This window comes from Sus scrofa, chromosome 14, assembly GCF_054392235.1.
Source record: "Sus scrofa isolate SSC_HxYL_T2T_F1_AM1 chromosome 14, Sscrofa_HxYL_maternal_Yorkshire_Landrace_v2.0, whole genome shotgun sequence".
Taxonomy (NCBI): domain Eukaryota; kingdom Metazoa; phylum Chordata; class Mammalia; order Artiodactyla; family Suidae; genus Sus; species Sus scrofa.
The window spans coordinates 163,486,409-163,502,960 of NC_139396.1; the positions used below are offsets into that span (position 1 = coordinate 163,486,409).

General features: G+C 65.8%; 2 protein-coding genes and 1 long non-coding RNA gene across 7 annotated transcripts in view; 1 reads left to right on the forward strand and 2 right to left on the reverse strand.

Moving 5' to 3' along the window:
- Window positions 1-10,267, forward strand: part of INPP5A (inositol polyphosphate-5-phosphatase A) — a 159,155-nt gene extending 148,888 nt beyond the window's left edge. For 3 of the 5 annotated variants that reach the window (XM_003133237.7, XM_084995416.1, XM_084995415.1), the window contains exons 13-16: window positions 5,434-5,545; window positions 7,875-7,943; window positions 8,666-8,753; window positions 8,838-10,267. In XM_003133237.7, coding sequence (XP_003133285.2) covers window positions 5,434-5,545; window positions 7,875-7,943; window positions 8,666-8,746 — 262 coding nt within the window. In that variant the 3' untranslated portion in view covers window positions 8,747-8,753; window positions 8,838-10,267. The remainder of the gene's footprint in view (window positions 1-5,433; window positions 5,546-7,874; window positions 7,944-8,665; window positions 8,754-8,837) is intronic. The other 2 variants (XM_005671580.4, XM_084995414.1) reach the window with 1 other exon arrangement.
- LOC146397156 (uncharacterized) lies at window positions 9,946-11,722 on the reverse strand. Its single transcript, XR_014826881.1, has 2 exons — window positions 11,485-11,722; window positions 9,946-10,237 (listed from the first exon to the last, which is right to left on the reverse strand). It is a non-coding gene; the product is annotated as an uncharacterized LOC146397156 (long non-coding RNA).
- A 246-nt stretch (window positions 11,723-11,968) lies between these two features.
- On the reverse strand, window positions 11,969-13,446 carry NKX6-2 (NK6 homeobox 2). The gene is made up of 3 exons (XM_021073891.2): window positions 12,983-13,446; window positions 12,720-12,892; window positions 11,969-12,481 (listed from the first exon to the last, which is right to left on the reverse strand). The coding sequence occupies exons 1-3, from the start codon at window positions 13,386-13,388 to the stop codon at window positions 12,227-12,229; spliced, it is 834 nt and encodes a 277-aa protein (XP_020929550.1). The 5' UTR covers window positions 13,389-13,446; the 3' UTR covers window positions 11,969-12,226.
- Between the last annotated feature and the right edge of the window lie 3,106 nt (window positions 13,447-16,552).

A 16,552-nucleotide genomic window follows, 5' to 3' on the forward strand; every position in this document is an offset into this window, starting at 1 on the left:
AGCTGAGGCGTGGAAGCCACGGAGGACGCTGGGGGGAGGGGGCTTGGCGCCCCCGCTGTCCTGTCCTGTGCCCCCTTCCTGTCCCCGTGCCCCATGTCCCCCTGCCAGGGCAGGCAGGAACTTGGCCATAGTGACCTTGGGAGCACCCCTCCTTCCTGGGCGGCCAGCCCCACCCTGCACTCTGAGGCCGGACTGCTGGCCGGGAGGCCCACTGCCGGGTGCCCGTGGAGCTTCTGGCTGCTGTGTCCTCTGCCTCCAGGGTGTCCTCCTTTGACAGAGGGCTCTGAAGTCAAAAGGCAGAACCTGCCTGTGTGCCTGAGGCCCACAGGGCTCTTCCCAGAAGCTGCACCTGCCAGGGAGGGACCCTGCCTCCACGCTGGTCCGCAGGGCCCTGGGCAGGGCAGGGTGTGCGTGTGGTGACCCTCAGTCCCCGCAAAGGGCTGCGCGGGCTTCTTCCCACAGCCCTAAGACCTGCGTCATCCTTGCTTCGCTCCCGTGTGCGCCAAGCCCTTGCGCCCCAGAGTCCGTGGCTCTGGGCTCTGCTGGCTGCTGGGCTCCAGCAGCTCCTACATGGAGGCCCTGGGGGAGGGAGGCGCTGCCTGAGAGCAGGCGAGCCGGCGGCCTTCCTTCCCCCACGCCTGGTCCTCAGAACCTTCCTGCTGCCCCTGCCTTCGTCCCTTGAGCAGCTCGCGCGCTGCGCCCTGGCTGAGGGCGCTCTCACACCTCCACAGGGCGGGCTGGCGGTCTCAGTGCAGAGCCAGAGTGGCCGCCAGTGTGACCCTGCGGCTCGAGGCCACGGCCAATCCACACCCACAGTCCCCAGAGGTGCTGCACCTGCAGATGGGTCTCCAGGGAGCGGGGGCCCCTCCGCAGAGCCATGCGTCGCTGTTCTCCTCGAACCAGCAGGACTTCACTCCTGAGAGCCTGTGACTAAGGGCCGTGTGTCCCTTTGCTGGAAGAGGTGCTCGTGTTTCCAACTTCGAAGCGCCTTCCTGGGGGACCTTCCTCAGGAAGTGACCAAAGTGACTGGTTGGCTCAAGATGCAGAGCATGCAGCCAGGCCAGCCTCGTGGGCTCAGGGAGACCCTCCAGGCCCCACCCCGCGCAGCACCCGCCAACCCCATGTGGCTGGGGACAGCGCCCAGGACCAGGCAGAAGGAAGGCCTTTAACGCCATGTGGGGTTGCACGCGCTGGTGCCGGGAGAAACTTCAAGTCTGAGTGTAGAATACCCGGGGGCAGAGACTGTGGTGCTGGCGCCCGGAGCCGCGCCTTCTCCGCTGCTCGGCCTCGAGGTGATGCAGAGACGGCCATGAGCCGCTTGTGCGCAGCGGACGGCGGGAAGCTAACGTTCCTCCCCCGGTGCTGTCAAGCCGTCCAGCGACCAGACGCCAGGGCCCTCAGAGGAGCAAGTGGCCCTGTCCCCGCTGCCCTCGGGCCCAGCCCCCACTCATGACTCCCGCTCTAAACCCGAGCCGATGAGCCGATGGCAGGAGCCCAGCTGGCCTCTGCCCGGGATGGCCCAGGAGGGCTGGGACACTCCAGAGGAGCCACCAGATCTCTGTGCTGTGCTGCCAGCAGGCGGTTCTACCTCGGGGTGCGATTCTGAGAGTTTAACAGAGATCAGAGCATGAAGATGACTCTGCCGCCTCTCCGACCCCCGAAGCTCGGCAGCATCTCCGGAGTCGAGCTCACCCGCGCAGCTCTGGACCCGAGTCCCTCAGGGGGCCGCCGACAGCACCTCCCACCCCCGCCCCCAGGACAGCCCCTTGCAAACCTCTCTTCACTGAAGCCGGAGGATCCCCAGTGGGGGAGGGGGGCGCCCCCTGCTCCCGTCCCACCCCAACCACGTCTCCCAGGCTGGAGGAGCAGCCCAGGATTTATCCAGCTTTGCCTGCACGTGTCCCTCAGAGGAGACCCCAGGGAGGCAGCGCCAACACCCTGATACCAGCAAGTGGTGTCTCCGTGTGACTGCGAGGGTAACCCACCTTCCAGGCCCCGAGAGGGTCTCGGGGACCCTGGGGCCCACATACCACAGCCAAGAACGCGCCAAATCCAGACTGACCAAAATGCCGCTGATGCTGGGATGGTACCCAGGCTGAGGTGGAAGCCCGCTGCAGCCCGCTGCCCACGCAGGCTCGGGCACACGGGAACCTGAGCTGGCGGGATCCGCCAGGCTGCATGATGGGAGCTCGGGGGCAGTCGGGGGTGTCCCCTGCACTGTGGCTTTGAGTGAAGCTGGCCCAGAAAGTGGGGAGACGGCCACAGCCCAGCCCCCTCCTTGGGCACTCTGCCAACCCCGAGAAAGCCACACCTTCCCAGGCTGGGCACAGGCAGGTGTTTTTACCAAATCTGTTACAGAAAAAAACAAGTGTTAGCTTTCGAGAAAGACAAAAGTGTAGGTAATGCAGGGATACAACACGTCATGCCAGTCCGGCCAGAGGAGGCCGTCTCTCGTCGGTGGATGGTTTATAAAGTACTAAGGCTTAGGAGGCTCTTTTCAGAGTTCCCTGTGGGCCGTAATTTCCAGTGGGACCATTTGTAGGTTCCTGTCTGCGATGACGAATTAACAGGGTGCCCGTTTGGACAAGGAGACACCTCCCTGCTGTGTGCCCGTGGGCTTGGGAAGGCAGCCAGGACTCCCGTGGGTCCGGCTGGTCGCCGGTCCCTGCCTGGATGCGGCCCACCAGGCGGCACAGGGACAAGGGCCAAGGGACGAGGAACCGGAGCTCCAGGGGCGGGAAGCCGGCCGGTTGGCCCCCGGGGACAGCAGGTGCCCTGTGCCTGGAGAGCCGGTCAGCTCTGCGCCTCTGACCACCGCGAGCCTCCTGGTGCGTCGGCTAACCCCTCCTCTAGCCGTCTGGATGGTACTCCCAGCCCTGCTCGGCTTTGCTCCTCCTTTTCTTTTCCAGAAGTTCCACTAATGGGGGGTGTGTGGAACACGAGTCTTTGCGCGGCCACTGCTGGTTCTGTGCCGGCCGTCTGCCCTCACAACGGAGACGTGACGTGGAAACACCAGGAATCGAGGAAAGGCTTCTGTCCTCACCCCCAAGGGTCTCGGGGGCCTCCGCCTCCCACTCCAGTGCAGAGTGGGGCCGTTCCTGGCCGGGTTCGGGGGCCCCCGCCCGTCCACCCTCGGATTCCGCCTGAGCCTGCGTCCCCCGCCCTCGGGGGCGGTCCTTGCAGACTCACGGGCCCGCACAGTGGGCCTTTGTGCCTTCCAGCCCTGCCAGCGGCCTCGGGCCCGGGCGACTCCACCCACCTGCCACCTGCTCAGAGGGAGGCCACGCCTTGTCAGCAGGGCCTCAGCAAGGGCCGATGGCCACATCCTGCGGGAGGGAGCTTGAGGGGTCGGGGACAGGTGGGCGATTGTTACAGCTTTATCGGCTGCCAGTCATTGTGGCGGTCACTCTCCTGCCGCGGGGCCCAGGCCGGCGTCCACACCCTGGCAGGGTTTGCTTTTAGATAAGTCTGCGTGCACAGTGAGCATTAATCACCGCGAGCCCGGAGGCGTGGCTCGGGCATCCGCAGAGCCACTGGCCAGGGCCTTGGCCGCCCTGGCCCTCCTTTCAGGCCACACAGCGCGGCCCTGTTCGCTCCTGGCTCTGGGAGTGGCTGGGCTCCTTCGAGGTCCATCTGTAGGGCAAGGGTCTGCCCCAACTGCCCCGCCCACCCCACAGGGTGCCCTCAGGACCCGCTCCTTTTTCCCCCTTGAATCTCGTGTGGACGCCCCACGGAGCCAGACCTGCCCAAGCACAGAGGGGCTGGTGCCGTGCGGGCACTCGGGCTGAGGTCCCAGAGGGAAGCTCCTGGCGGATCCTGGCCGCCGTCGGTGTTACTCCCCACCAGAGCAGCTGCCCCTGTGGTGCCCATCAGCCCCTGAACTCCCAGCGGCAGTGGGGGGCGCAGCCCCCGCCCCCAGCGCGTGCTTTGTAGCAACGGGCTCCCACGTGCACGGGGCCCGCACACCAGCGAGAGGAGGCTTTTGTGTGCAGTTTCTAACCCAAAGCCCGCAGCGCTTCCCTGGGCCCTGCCTGCCAGGCCCCGTAGGACCCTGGGTGCTGGGGCGCAGCCTCTGCAGGACCCGACGGGCAGGCTCCTAAGGGCCCTCCTGTAGCTGAAACGACGTCCTGGGTGTCACCCGGGGCCACTTGCTGGCTTCTGCAGCTCACGTTCCTGCTTCCGTCCGCTCTGGTCTCAGCGATGCGTCCAGGCTCTTATTGAGTGGCCTGTGGCTGCGGCCGCCCCTGGTCTGAGGTTGTCCAAGCAGGGCAGAGCGGGGGCCAGGGGCACAGCAGTCACCCGTGGTCAGAGAAAACTTCTGGTCACAGCTGCCGCCTGCCCGGCAAGGCGCGTGGGCGAGGCTGGGGTCTGACCGCGTCTCCCGGGCATCCTGGATGCCTGCAGGTTTCCCTCCGGGCGAACTCATCCTGCCCACCTCGTGGCAGAGAGCCTCAGCTCATAGGAAGAAGCATTCACCCCTGCAAAGACCAGCTAGGGTGCGCTCAGAGCCTGCAGGACCTTCCCAGCCGTGGCCTCAGCCCTGCCGCCGCCCTTTCCCCTGCCCTTTGCCCTCAGCGAAGGGGGTGGGGCTTGCTGTGCACCCAGCGAGGAGAAGTCTTGGATTCCGTGTCAGGCCTCCCGAGACACACCACACCGGGGCGCAGAGAACATGGCTGAGGGTCCCCAAAGCCGGGTCATCTGCTCCTCATACGGTCCCACTCAGAGGCCCACAGGGGTGGGCCGAGCGGTTTTACACGGACCAGGTGGGCCCGCTGGGCAGTGCAAAGCCTAGAGGCCATAGTGTTCCCCTGAGTTCTGGAAACGGGGGAGCTGCCTGGGGCGGGGGCGGGGCACAAGGGACCTCAGCCTGACGGCCAGTCAGGACGCCAGGGCACAGCCGGTGGTGGCAGCCCTGCTCCCCACACTTGCCCGTCTGTCGGTCGTGAGGGCCCCACTCCCCTGGGCCCCGGCCTTTCCTGGCAGCTGAGCCAGGTCCACGGACAGGCAGTGGGGCCCGAGCAGCCAGGACAGCACGTCGGGGCCGGGCACACACTCTGCCACAGCAACAGCCCAAGACCGTGGCCCGGGCACCTGGATACTCCCGAGATGGCTGCCTCGGTGGGACAGGCCGTGGCGTCTGTTTGGGCCCAGCTCTCTGCGCAGGTTTCACTGGCTTTCGGCCTTGTCCAAAAATAAAGCCGCGTTCAGGAGCCGAGTGCATGTCTCCAGGGGCTGGTGTATCTGCCAGGCTGTGCAGGGACAGTCCTTCAACTTTATTCCAGAAGCTTCTCCCGCCTATTCTTTCCCGGGACACTGCTGGCCGTTGTGATGTGCGGGGAGGAGAGCCCAGCAGCCCTCTCCTCGGACGCGGAGGAGGGGCTGGAGGAGGGGCTGGGGCGCTGCTGACCGCGCCTTCCCGTCCTGTCTCTGCAGCTACCCGTACAGCGAGGACTCCAGCCAGGGCCGGCAGTACATGAACACCCGGTGTCCCGCCTGGTGTGACCGCGTCCTCATGTCCCTGTCCGCCAAGGAGCTGATTCTGAGGGTGAGTGTGAGACCAGCGCGCTAGGCTGGGCGGGGGAGCCGCGGGCCTGGGGGCGCACCTGTCCGCTGGCCCCCAGATGCCCCCGGCCTCGCCCTGTGGTGGCCCCTCGGTCACCTGGGAGCTAGTGCCAGGCTCGTGTGCGCGGCGCTGCTGCATCCTGAACTCAGAACGGGCGCACCTGTCGTCAGTGCTTTGGGGTCATCCCCAGGGGGCCCGTGTGCTCTTGTCCTAGAAAGGTCCTGCGAGCGTGAAGTCCATCCTTGTTTTCTTAAGTCAGAGCCAGAGCCCCATCTGGGCTTGAGAGCTTAACAGCGCACGGCCGACGCTCAGGGGGCCGCCTCCTGTGCCGGGTGCTGGACGTCCCGCTGCCTGGAGCCTGTGATTCCCCAGGGCTCTTCGCCGCCCACACTCAGGCCGGAGGCGCGCTCTCAGGAATCAGCGCCTGCCGTGGTGTGTCACCCGGCAGTGAGAAAATATCACAACGAAGAGCACTGACTCCTCCCTCCCGTGGCCCCAGGCCACCCCTGACCTCAACCCAGTGTGCTTCAGGCTCTAGCCACCACCCTGCCCAGCCCCTGCAGCTGTCCCCAGGAGCCCTGTCTGCACCCCGGGGCCAGACCCTGGGCCCTGGGCCCTCATCCAGAGACCCAGGACGAGGGAAGAGCCCCCTTGGCCTGCGGGGTGCAGACACCGTCCCCTACTCAGCTGTCCCTGCGGCCCCCACTAGGAGGCCCTCCTGGCCTCTCTGGAAAGGCTGGCCCTCCACGCTCTGCCTTGAGCCAGAGCTCCCCGGATGTGTGGGGAGGAAGCCTGCCAGCCAGGGCGGAGGCGGGGGCGCTTGGGGTCTGCAGCGAGCTTGCTCTGCTGGGGCCCCATGGGCAGGACCCTCTGTGTCAGCCCTATACCCGGAGCCCACGGCAGGCGACAGGCCCCGGGGCTGCTTCTGCAGGCGGCCTCTGGAAGGGGCTTCATGGGACACTGGCTCTGAGCACGCAGACCAGGCAGGCGCCTGGCCTCGGACACAGCCTCGCCCTCTCTGCTGGCCTGGCCCCGGGGCCCTGAGTGGACGGCACAGTTGCACCTGCCTGGGCACGGGGGCTGGGCCGAGCACAGGGCTGTGGCCCTTGGGACGCCTCGGGGCATGAGAAGAGACCAGTGTCCTCCTGCAGGAGACGTTGTAGGTCAGCAGGGGGTGCTGAGGATCCTTGCGAAGGGGGGCAGCCCCCGCCCCGTGCAGCCCAGGGCAGCGGACAGGCCAGCGGTTCTCTGTGCATTCGCAGCACCTCAGTTCTGGGCTCAAGACTTGACCCTGAAGACCCGGTTGCAGGGGAAGGCCTGGGGCCTTCCTCACGGGGGCGGGGGGCAGCAGGCCCCCCAGGAGCTCCTGGGTGGCGGGCGTTACCCGCCCAGCGGCCAGGCGAGCAGCCTCCGAGCGTCATCCATCACGCCACGCTCGGTCACCTCGGCGTCATGTTCGTTCCGCTTCCCAGCCCCGGAACCACAGAGGCGGCGGCCGCGGTGATGAATGCGCAGCGAGGTGTGTGGCGCCCGCTGTAATTTGTTTATCTGTCTCGAGATTAGCAGTTGGAAATCCACAATTTTATGCTGCCTTTGTAAATTACCGCGCTGCGCCTGACGAACGTCCCCGCTCCGGGGAGCAGCAGGCGGGCGGGGAGGTGAGCAGAGGGTTGTCGTGCTTTCTGGCAGCCACGCTGGGAAGGAAATCTGACCCTAAGCTTCCTACTGCATTAAAGATGATTTGGTTGTAACGTGACAGCCTGAGATGCTCCAGCTCGGCTGAGAGGTTCCGGCCCAGTTGGAGCCGGCAGGCTGCCGGGAGCACCCCTTCCTGACACCGCACTTCAGGGGTCTGCAGGCTGGTGGAGGCGGGAGGCGCCCTGTGCCCACAGCCATGTCGCTGGGTGCAGCGTGGGGAACTCAGATCTGTGGGGCATGGCGGGGGGATCTGTGCTCCTTGCACAGGAGGTCCTGGGCTAATGGAACCTGCTGCCAGAAACAGGGTCAGCCAGGAAGGCGGGACGCAGACTGGACGGGCTTCTTTAGTGCAGGGCGGGCAGAAGGGAAGCTCACAGCTACACTGACCGAGCGCAGCCGGGTCAGAGGGAGCCCGGGGCCCTTCTTCCCAAGGCTGGAGCCCTCTGGCCTGGAAGAGGCAGGGCGCGAGGTGCAGCCTGGGTGCCAGCCCCTTGCCAGCAGCACGCCGGCACCTGGCCGGCCAGTGCCCAGGACAGAGTGGCGGCTGCACCCTCTGCTCTCGAGGAAACCCCACCACTCCCGCCCCCACCCCCCTCTCTGTTTGCTTTTCCAGTCGGAGAGCGAGGAGAAGGCCGCCACTTACGACCACATCGGGCCCAGCGTCTGCATGGGGGACCACAAGGTGATGGTGGCAGAGCCCGGCTGCAGCCCAGGGGCTGGGCGGCGGGCGGGCGGCGGGCGGGCGGTTTGCTGCTCCGGCCGCCTCGTCTCCGCCTCCTTCCTTCGGCTTCCGAGGACACCAAGTTGGTCTGTTTTTATTCAATTTTAAAGAAACCCCAGAAGGTAGGGTAGGTGGGCAGGGAGGTGAGGAGGCAGACGTGACAACAGGGCAGAGCGCAGGTGCTCGGTTGTGAGAGGAGGCCGTGCCCACCGGCCCTTTCCCGAGGCCCTTTCCCGAGGGGGCACTGGAAGTCAGTCTTACCGGCTTCTGGGGCCGAGGTCTGCGGCCACACAGAGTGTCCTTGACCCGGCTCACAGCCCTGGGACTAACTGTGCATGTGACCGCGCTCCCCCGCCCCCGCCCCCGCCGAGGGGCCGTGAGGCGACAGGTGGCATGTCCCACCACCGGAGGACAGGCTTCACGGTTTCTCATTGTCGAGGCGTCCGGGCTGCCGCCCCCTGGCCCATCCTTGCCCGCGCTTGGCAGGCCTGGCATCGGCCTGGACGTTGGTGTTCAGCTGGAAGGAACACCGCTGGACCGGGCAGGGCAGCGCCTCGGGCCTCCGGCCACCCGGTCCCGCGCGTGCCCCTCCGGCCGGGTCCGAGCCGGTGGCCCCGGGAGCGGGGCGGGCGGGGGCAGCCGGCCCGGGGCGGGTGCTGACGGCCTCTCCTCTCCGCCTGCAGCCCGTGTTCCTGGCCTTCCGCGTGGCGCCCGGGGCAGGTAAACCTCACGCCCATGTGCACAAGTGTTGTGTGGTGCAGTGACGTGGTGGTAAATATCCTGCTCCCTGAGCTCAGCTTTCACAGCTTTGCCTGGTGTGTTTGGGCCGCTAACAAACGACCGACTCCACGGCAGGGAAGCGATGCCCGCGCCGCGAGGGGACCCCCGGCGAGCCCTCCCTGCAGCTCGAGGAGCAGACGGACGGACGGACACGGACGCCGCAGCCCATCGAAACCCGCCCAAGCGCCACCTGCTAGACGGCCGGCCCCACCCTTCGCTTCAGCCTCCGGACGGCCGCTCCGGAAAGCCTCTCATACCTCACTGTCACTGTCGTGTCTGTTCGTGTGACATCAAGTAGAAATATTGGGTTTTTTAAAACGAGTCACGGTCCTGTTGCCAAAACTCTAATAGACAGCGAAGAGATCCTGTATTTTAGACTCCACAGTTTTCGATTTTTAATCACTGTCAGCGTGGAGGAGCTTCTCCAGCAAGGAAACCCCACGGGGTCGGTGTCCCCTCCGGCAACCGAGGGGGCGGGCGGGGCTCTGCTGGGGGGCACGGCCTCGCTTTCACTTCCGATGGCCCCCCTTCCCTGTTAGTCACTCTACTGCCATGTTACATGGTTTTTGAATCACACTGCAGCTGCTTCCCATTTTTATATATATAAATATATATAAATATATACTTTTTAAAAATAATTTATAAACCTTACCAAAACTTACGCTAAATATACTTTCCAGTATGAAGGCTTTGTCATATCAGCAGGTAGAATCGGAGTCTAGGAGTTCGGTCACGTGTAGGTCAACACGCAAGGCTCTAAAAAACAAGGGAAATGACCGAGCCGAACCATCACGGGTCACAGCGGCAACGGCACATCTGCACTGGCAGTCGGAGACTCCTAGGCACCTTTCTGTGTGATATTCAGAACTGAATGTGAAGTTTATAGCTAGCGCGGGTGTACCTTTTAAGAATTTTGTAAACCGTTTTGTCTGTCTTTTGTTACTGTCCTATGGTGCCAAGTATTCTACATAAAACAATGATATCATGGGAGAAATAAAAATAGCCTAGTCTGCTTCTGATAGAAACTGCTTTACCTGGGCTGTGCGTAAACACATTCAGAGAAACCAAACTGTGCACGTCCTCTGGCTGCTCAGCCTCAGACGGCCTGTGTCGTCACCCTGCTGCAAGTACTTGCGCCTGGCTCCCGGTGCGGCAGCGAGAGGCGACCCCCAGGGCCCGCGGATGAAACACAAGCGTACGTTTTATTGATCTGCTTTAGAACACTACAGAACTCCGGGCTGGGGGAAGGCGCTGGGGAGAAGCTTGTTTTTAGATAAATCACTACTGTTGCAAGCGACCTGGTGTCCGCTTGCCGAACCTGTGTCCTTGATGATACGGTCGGGGTCTGTGTCATGCTGTGGTCACTCTGCTCTGTCCACGGGCCGCACGGCTGTTCTGCCCCCACGGTGATTCTGTGTAGCGGGGTTTCAGCGGTTGGTCACTGTGCAGGCCTTTGGAAATGACCGCTCCGGTTCCTAAGCAATAAAATTGACCGTGGTGAAAAACTCCTGTTTGCTTTGCGCCGCCTCCTCCTGGGTCCCCGTGACTCCAGCCGCGCTCATCAGCAGTCCTGGGCTCTGGCGGGTCGGATGTTGTCACAGGACTGAGCCACGGGGCCAGGCTGCCTTCGGACTTGGTACTGCAGCGGTAACGACTGGGATTCGCCCTTCAGCGTTTCTAAAACAGGGTTACATAAATGCATTGTTTTCCTCAAAGCTTTAAAAGTGGAAATTCCCACGCTGTAACTCGGGCTGAGAAAATAGTTCACTCCCAGGCATTTTTCTTAAAAATTAGTGCTCCTTAAAAAGAACCAGCAAATGGAAATGTCTGGTTTTTAAACTGGTGCAGCAGTCAGCAAAAAAACACACATGAAACTTCAGCCCTTTACATGTCTCTGCAACATTTTCAATAACGCCTTCCAAGAGAAACCTTACAGTAATATATAATCGGTTAGATTTCGTTTTTAAAATTAACACAACAGTTATGCCCATGAACAAGCAAGCACGTGGTGTCTCCACGCAACCTGCACTGGTGGGACCTGTGTGAACCAGAGCAGATCCGGGCCGCTGTTAACCAGAATCCCGGCCCCGGGCCCCAGTGTGGGGCCCGGGGGCCGGACTGGGGGCCTGGCCCATCCAGGGAGGCACCCCTGGGTCAAGGAGGGAGCTGGCCAGGAGGAGGACAAGTCCAAGCACCGGCCAGATGTGCTTCCTCCAGGTGCCAGGGCCACACTCGCGGAGGAAACGCCAGGGCCAGCTAAGGGAACTGGGAGCCGCCCAGGGTGTGCAGAATTATTTTGGATGTCTTTGTAATCCCAGTTTGAAATAAATAGCACTTTCTACTGATGAAAAAAATCCATTAAGTGGTAGCAGAAGGGCCATAGCGCAGATGAATTTAAAACCTGATTTATTTCACCCAATGTGAGTTTAGTGCTGCTGGGCTACTCATGCAGCTACCCAGGCATGTTTGCATCTGCATCATCAGAGACCAAAACAGTCAGTGAAGCCAGGGCCCAGGTGGCTGCCCCCCCCCACACACACACACCCAGGGGAAAGCCTGGGCCCCAGTGCCCCTTCCGGACACCCCCAGACGGGGTTCCATTTGCTCAAACTCTATCCATCTGAGGCGGGAAAACTGTGGCCCTGAGACGTCTGGGGGAGGGCGCCCCAGGCTGCGGCCGCGGGAATTGGGGGAGGTACTGCGGAGGGGCCAGGGGTCGTACCTGCTGCCTCCAGCCCGAGCTGCCTGCACCGCCTGCACCGGAGGAGCCGCCGCCGACTTGCACCCAGCGCCCCGTTCTGTCCTGGCGCCCGGGGCTCCGCTCCACCTCGCTGAGTCCTGGCTCTTCTCGGCTCTCGCGCAGGGTGGCCCCCTTCCCTCAGGCAGCCGCTGGAGGGTTCCCAGGGCCCGGGGGCCCTTGCCTGCTCCAGGCCGGCCTCGCGATGCCCTCGGTCCTGCGCGCTGCGGCCGCCTGCGCGGCCCAGGGCTCCATCGAGCTCCGCTGCGGAGCAGGACCCGCTCCAGGCCCAGGACCGCCTCCGGCCGAGGGCGCGGAGCCCGCGGGATAGACGACCCGACCGGGGACCTGGGACAGAGGGCCGAGCAGGGGCTGCGGGCGGCGGCGCCGCCGCGCAGGGCGCCTCGCCCGCGGTGTTCGATGAGGAAGAAACACGCGGTGCAGCCTCGGGAGCCCCAGCTCCGACGGGGACGTGTTAAATAATTTATTGATTATACAAAGTGATTCCGCCCAGGACGCTCGGCAGCGGCGAACCCGGTGCTGCGCCCACGCCAAGAGCCCGGGACAGGGACGCGGGGGCGGCCGGGGACTCGCTCGCCCATCCCGAGCCGGGCCGCTTTATAACTTATTCTGCTGTAAAAATATATATACACACTCCGGCGCGGGCGGCTGGCGGGGCGCCGGCCCGCGGCCCGTACCCTGGTTGTCCGGCCTCGCCGCCGCGTCCTCAGGAGGCGTCCCCCGCGCCGCCGCCGCACGGGCTGACCAGCGCCAAGTTCGAGGGTTTGTGCTTCTTGAGCAGCCGCGTGATCTTCTCGTCGTCCGAGTTGGGGTCCAGGGGCCGGTTGTACTCGTCGTCGTCCTCCGCGTCCGAGCCGCCCACCTTCAGCTTCTCGGCGTCCGAGTCCTGCTTCTTCTTGGCCGACGCCATCTCCGCCGCGTGCCGCTTGCGCCACTTGGTCCGGCGGTTCTGGAACCACACCTGGGGTGGGGGGTGCTCATCAGGCAGCGCCCCCCGAACCACCTGGCGGCCCCGGCGAAGACCCCGCCGCCCGCTTGGACGTGGAGCGACGCCCCAGGCCACCCCTCTGACCCGGCTCCGGCCGCAGGGGCCCAGGCGGCCGCTCGCAGCCCCTTCCCGTTCGCAGGGCGCGGGGGAGCGAGCGGGTCTGCTTCGGCGCCGCGGGATCGGCGGGCCCGCCGGGCCGCAGCTGCCTCACCTTGACCTGGCTCTCAGTCATGCCCAGAGAGTAGGCGAGGCGGGCGCGCTCCGGACCCGCCAGGTACTTGGTCTGCTCGAAAGTCTTCTCCAGCGCGAAAATCTGCTGCCCTGAGAAGGTCGGTCGCGAGTGCTTCTTCTTGCCGTCCTTGTCCAGGACCCCGCCGGCCTGGGCTGCAAACGAGAGCAGGTGAGCGCGGCTGGCGGGCCCGCGCCCCCGCCCGCACCTCGGCCCCACGCCGAACTCGCCCGCGGACCACCTACCCGGGCCGGCCAGGCGCGGGTCCCTCCAGGGCGAGCCCTGCACCACGCCGGGCCAGAAGATGGGCGGGCGCCCGGGCAGCTCGGCCAGCGGCTTGGGATAGCCGCGCGCCACGGCGGCCGCGGGCCCGAAGTAGACGCCGGCCGACGAGGCGAGCCCGTTGAGACGGGGCAGGCCGCCCAGGAGGCTGCCGCCCGCCGTGCCCACGGGCCGCCCCAGGATGTCGCTGATGCCGTGCGGGGTGCCCAGCGGCAGCTGCGCACTCAGGCTGCCCAGCGCGGGCGCCTTGAAGCCGGCCGGGCCCTGAAGCGCGTACGGGAACAGCGACGTCTTCATCTCGGCCATGTTGTGCAGCGCTGCCAGCGGCGCGCTGCTCAGCACGAACGCGCCCGGGCGGTTAGCGTCCATGGGCGCCGCCGCCGCCGGCCCGGGCGCCCATCCGGGCCCCGCCGCCGCCGCCGCCCGCGCCCGCCGGGAAGTTTGCGCGCGGCCCGGGCGGGCGCCGGCTGCAGCGGGGGCGTGGGGCGCGGGCGCCGACGGCGCGGAGGGCTGGCGCGAGGGCGGGCGGCCGGGCGGCGGCTCCGGAGCGGGCTGGGCGGCGGCTGGGGAACGACGGGCGGCGGCGGCGGCGGCGGCAGCGACTCCGGGGCCGGTCGGAGCGGCGCCGCGCGGCCCGGGCGCGCTGATAACCGCGGGGCCCCAGCGCGGCGCGCGCGCTGATTGGCTGCTGGCGCCCGCGGCCCGACCATTGGCCAGAGCCCGGCCGTCTGCGCGCGCCCCCGCCGGCCGCGCACTCCATGAAGGGCCCATTAGCGCGGCAGGTGCCTCCCGGGCTGTAAATTTGCCCCCTGATTTATCTCCCCGGGGACGAAATAAATCCCGTTGGATGGGAGTTTAGTTAGGCAAAGGTTTTAATGGGAAATCACGAAAAAATACGAGAACATATTTTATCGCCCGAAAGAATGCAGATTTGAGGATCCACTCGGCTACTCCGTGCGTCCCATTCGGTGAAGCGCCCCAGGCTGGAGGGCGTGAGGAGCCATCGGGCACCTTCGGGATCACGGCCTGCGCCCCGCCTTGCGGCTTCCTGGCCGCCCGGGGCTCAGGTTTGAGAGAGGGACGAAAGCATTTCGGGGAACCCTCTCCTCCCGGATGCGGAAGAGCGGCTGAAGCGGGTCCTCAGAGTCCACGGGCCGAACGCTAGACTAGGCCTGCGAGAATCTGCTCTGGTTTACCAGCCAAAGGTTGGCGCGCTGCCGAGGGCCCTATGCGAGGCTGTCAAGTCGCGTGCGCTGCCAGGCAGGCAGTTCGCCTGTCCCCTCCCGGCCCACGGGACTGTACGCTGCCGAGCCTGGGCGTTTCCCGGTCGCTCGTTCCCGGGAGGCACCGGGGGCCCGGCCCTGGCCCATGGCCTTTCCCTCGTGAAGCGCAGCCCAAGCCGGGGGAACGGGACCCTGGTGGGCTCAGCGCCTCGACCCGAGGGCGCGGCCGCAGTGCAGCCGGCGGCAGCGCGGCCTTCTGACTGGTGCGCAAGGCCCCGGTGTCCTCCTCTGAGCAGAAAACCTCGCACCCGGTGGAATCGTTGTGCGTGTTCAGAAAAGGTCTCAGTGGACTGCGAGTGCCGGCGGAAGGCAGGCGCTGGGGAAAATTCTGGACATCGTCTCCTTCGTCCTTCGGGGTGGTGTCACATACTCACTACTAATTGACGAATTGACAGCTGTTGCTGTTACTTCGCTAGGGTAGGGAACGTAACCTGGACGTGTTCGAACAGACGGCCGCCGCTTAGTGGCTGGAGGGCGGTGTGCCCAGGCCGACCCCTCTCTGGCCTGGTGCGGTCCGTTAGCAACGACTTTCCACTTTAACTCCCACCGCCAGGGTTTGGGTGGCGCGGGAGAAGGTGACCCTCTCCGCTCTATGCAGGGACCGAGCGTCTGCTCGCACTAAGACCCTCGGGGGTCCACTTTCGTTTTGTGTATTTAGCCTCGGTGTCTTGGGTTTGCGGGTCCCTATGACAGATCACGGCTCGCAAGGCCACTGGCCGCTGGGTCTGGGGGGGCATTCGGTGGCCGCCCCGGCCTGTGCTGCTCGCACGCTGCTGGTCCCCTGCCGCGCTCTATGCGCGAGGTGCCCCCGGCTTCATGCACGGGGCAGCCCGCGTGCACGGGAGTTTCTTTCCTGCCGCTTCCTCGGCAGGGGCTGCACTCGAGGGATCCGGGTCTACACCGGTCTGCACCTGCTGCGCCAGGCCGGAGATACCGAGGGCGTCCTTCAGTCATTCCTCCGCTACCTATGGTGGCAGGGCCGCAAGACCCGCGTCGGGCCTCGCTTGCGCCCCACTTCCTCGGGCCCAGCGTGTGCGTGCCCCGAGTGCCCAGACGCAAGTGGGTCCTTCCCTGCAGGATTTGGGCCCCATTGGGTTCCTAGGGGGGAGACGGCTGGGTGGCCGAATCTTGGTCTCGAGTGGGAGCCCGAGTTGCAGGCTTGGAGGCGGAGCCAGAGGCGGCGTGGGGGCGTGGCAGATGAGGGGCGGGGCCAGGTGAGCGGGGCGGGGCTGTCTCCCTCCTCTAGACCACCCCGCGCCGCCGCCGAAGAGACGAGTCCGACGGCGGAACGCTCTGGGGCGGGCCTGGCGTGGCGCACCCGGACGGGGTGACAGGGCGTCTTATTCTTCCGAAGGGTCCCGGCGACCCGAGCTCGGAGGCCGGAGGAACGCCGCAGCTCTGGGCGCCGCGCTTAGGCTCCTCGCGCACTTGGACGGGGGCCTCCGCAGCCCCTTTTCACAGCTGAGGAAGCAGAGACCCTGAGGCGCTGCCCGGCGCCCCGGGTCCGTCTGCGCCGCCAGGTTCTCCGCTGGACTACGGCCGGGATGCTTGGGGTCGCGAGTGGGCGTATCCGCTGGCCGCGGCGTGCTCGGCTCTCCCGGGAGCCAGTGGCTGTGGGTGCGGTAGTGGGGCCCGCAGGGGTTGAGGGCGCCGGGAGGGCGGGGTGAGGGCGGCCTCTTTCCCCTGCTCTCCGGGAATGCGGGGCCCGGCGCCCTCCCCTCGCGCCCCGTCCTGCTCGGCGCACCGGTTCCCAATCCCCGGACGCTCGCCCACCCTTCACGAGGCCGCGGCACCCGGCTCCCTCCCCCAGGGCCAGTCCCGGAGCGCAGGCCGGTTCGCTTCCTCCACTCCCCTGCCCGCCGTCTCCGGGCGCTCCCGGGACCCGCCTCCGGGGAGGATCGAAGGAAGCGCCCCCTCCTCTTCCGTCCGGTGGCCGCCTTCTGGGCTCCTGCGGCCGGAGCCGGTTTCCGCCGGAGCGGAGAGGTTCGTGAATGCCATCTCCTGGCGGGGAAGGAAAAGTCCCGCCCGGGAAGCCGGCGGAGCCCTTGGGCGCTCGAACTAGACTGGACGGTGTTGGCACCCGGAGAGCGCGCTCTTTGGCAGAGACCTTGACTTATGGAGCACCTACTAGGTGCCAGGCACGCTCCGGGAGAGCCACGTGAACGCAGCAAACGCCCCCACCCCGGGGGCGGGGGGGGGGGGAAGGAGGCGTGGATGATAAAGGATAAACCAAACAACTTCGCAAGTGCC

What these genes read in the sequence shown, in the direction of transcription:
- NKX6-2 (XM_021073891.2), bottom strand. Translation starts at nt 13,388, where the DNA reads ATGGACGCTAACCGCCCGGGCGCGTTCGTGCTGAGCAGCGCGCCGCTG. An exon ending in CCCGCGCCTGGCCGGCCCGG is followed by an intron (nt 12,893 to 12,982) that starts GTAGGTGGTCCG and finishes TCTCGTTTGCAG; the next exon opens with CCCAGGCCGGCGGGGTCCTG. An exon ending in TGACTGAGAGCCAGGTCAAG is followed by an intron (nt 12,482 to 12,719) that starts GTGAGGCAGCTG and finishes CCCCCACCCCAG; the next exon opens with GTGTGGTTCCAGAACCGCCG.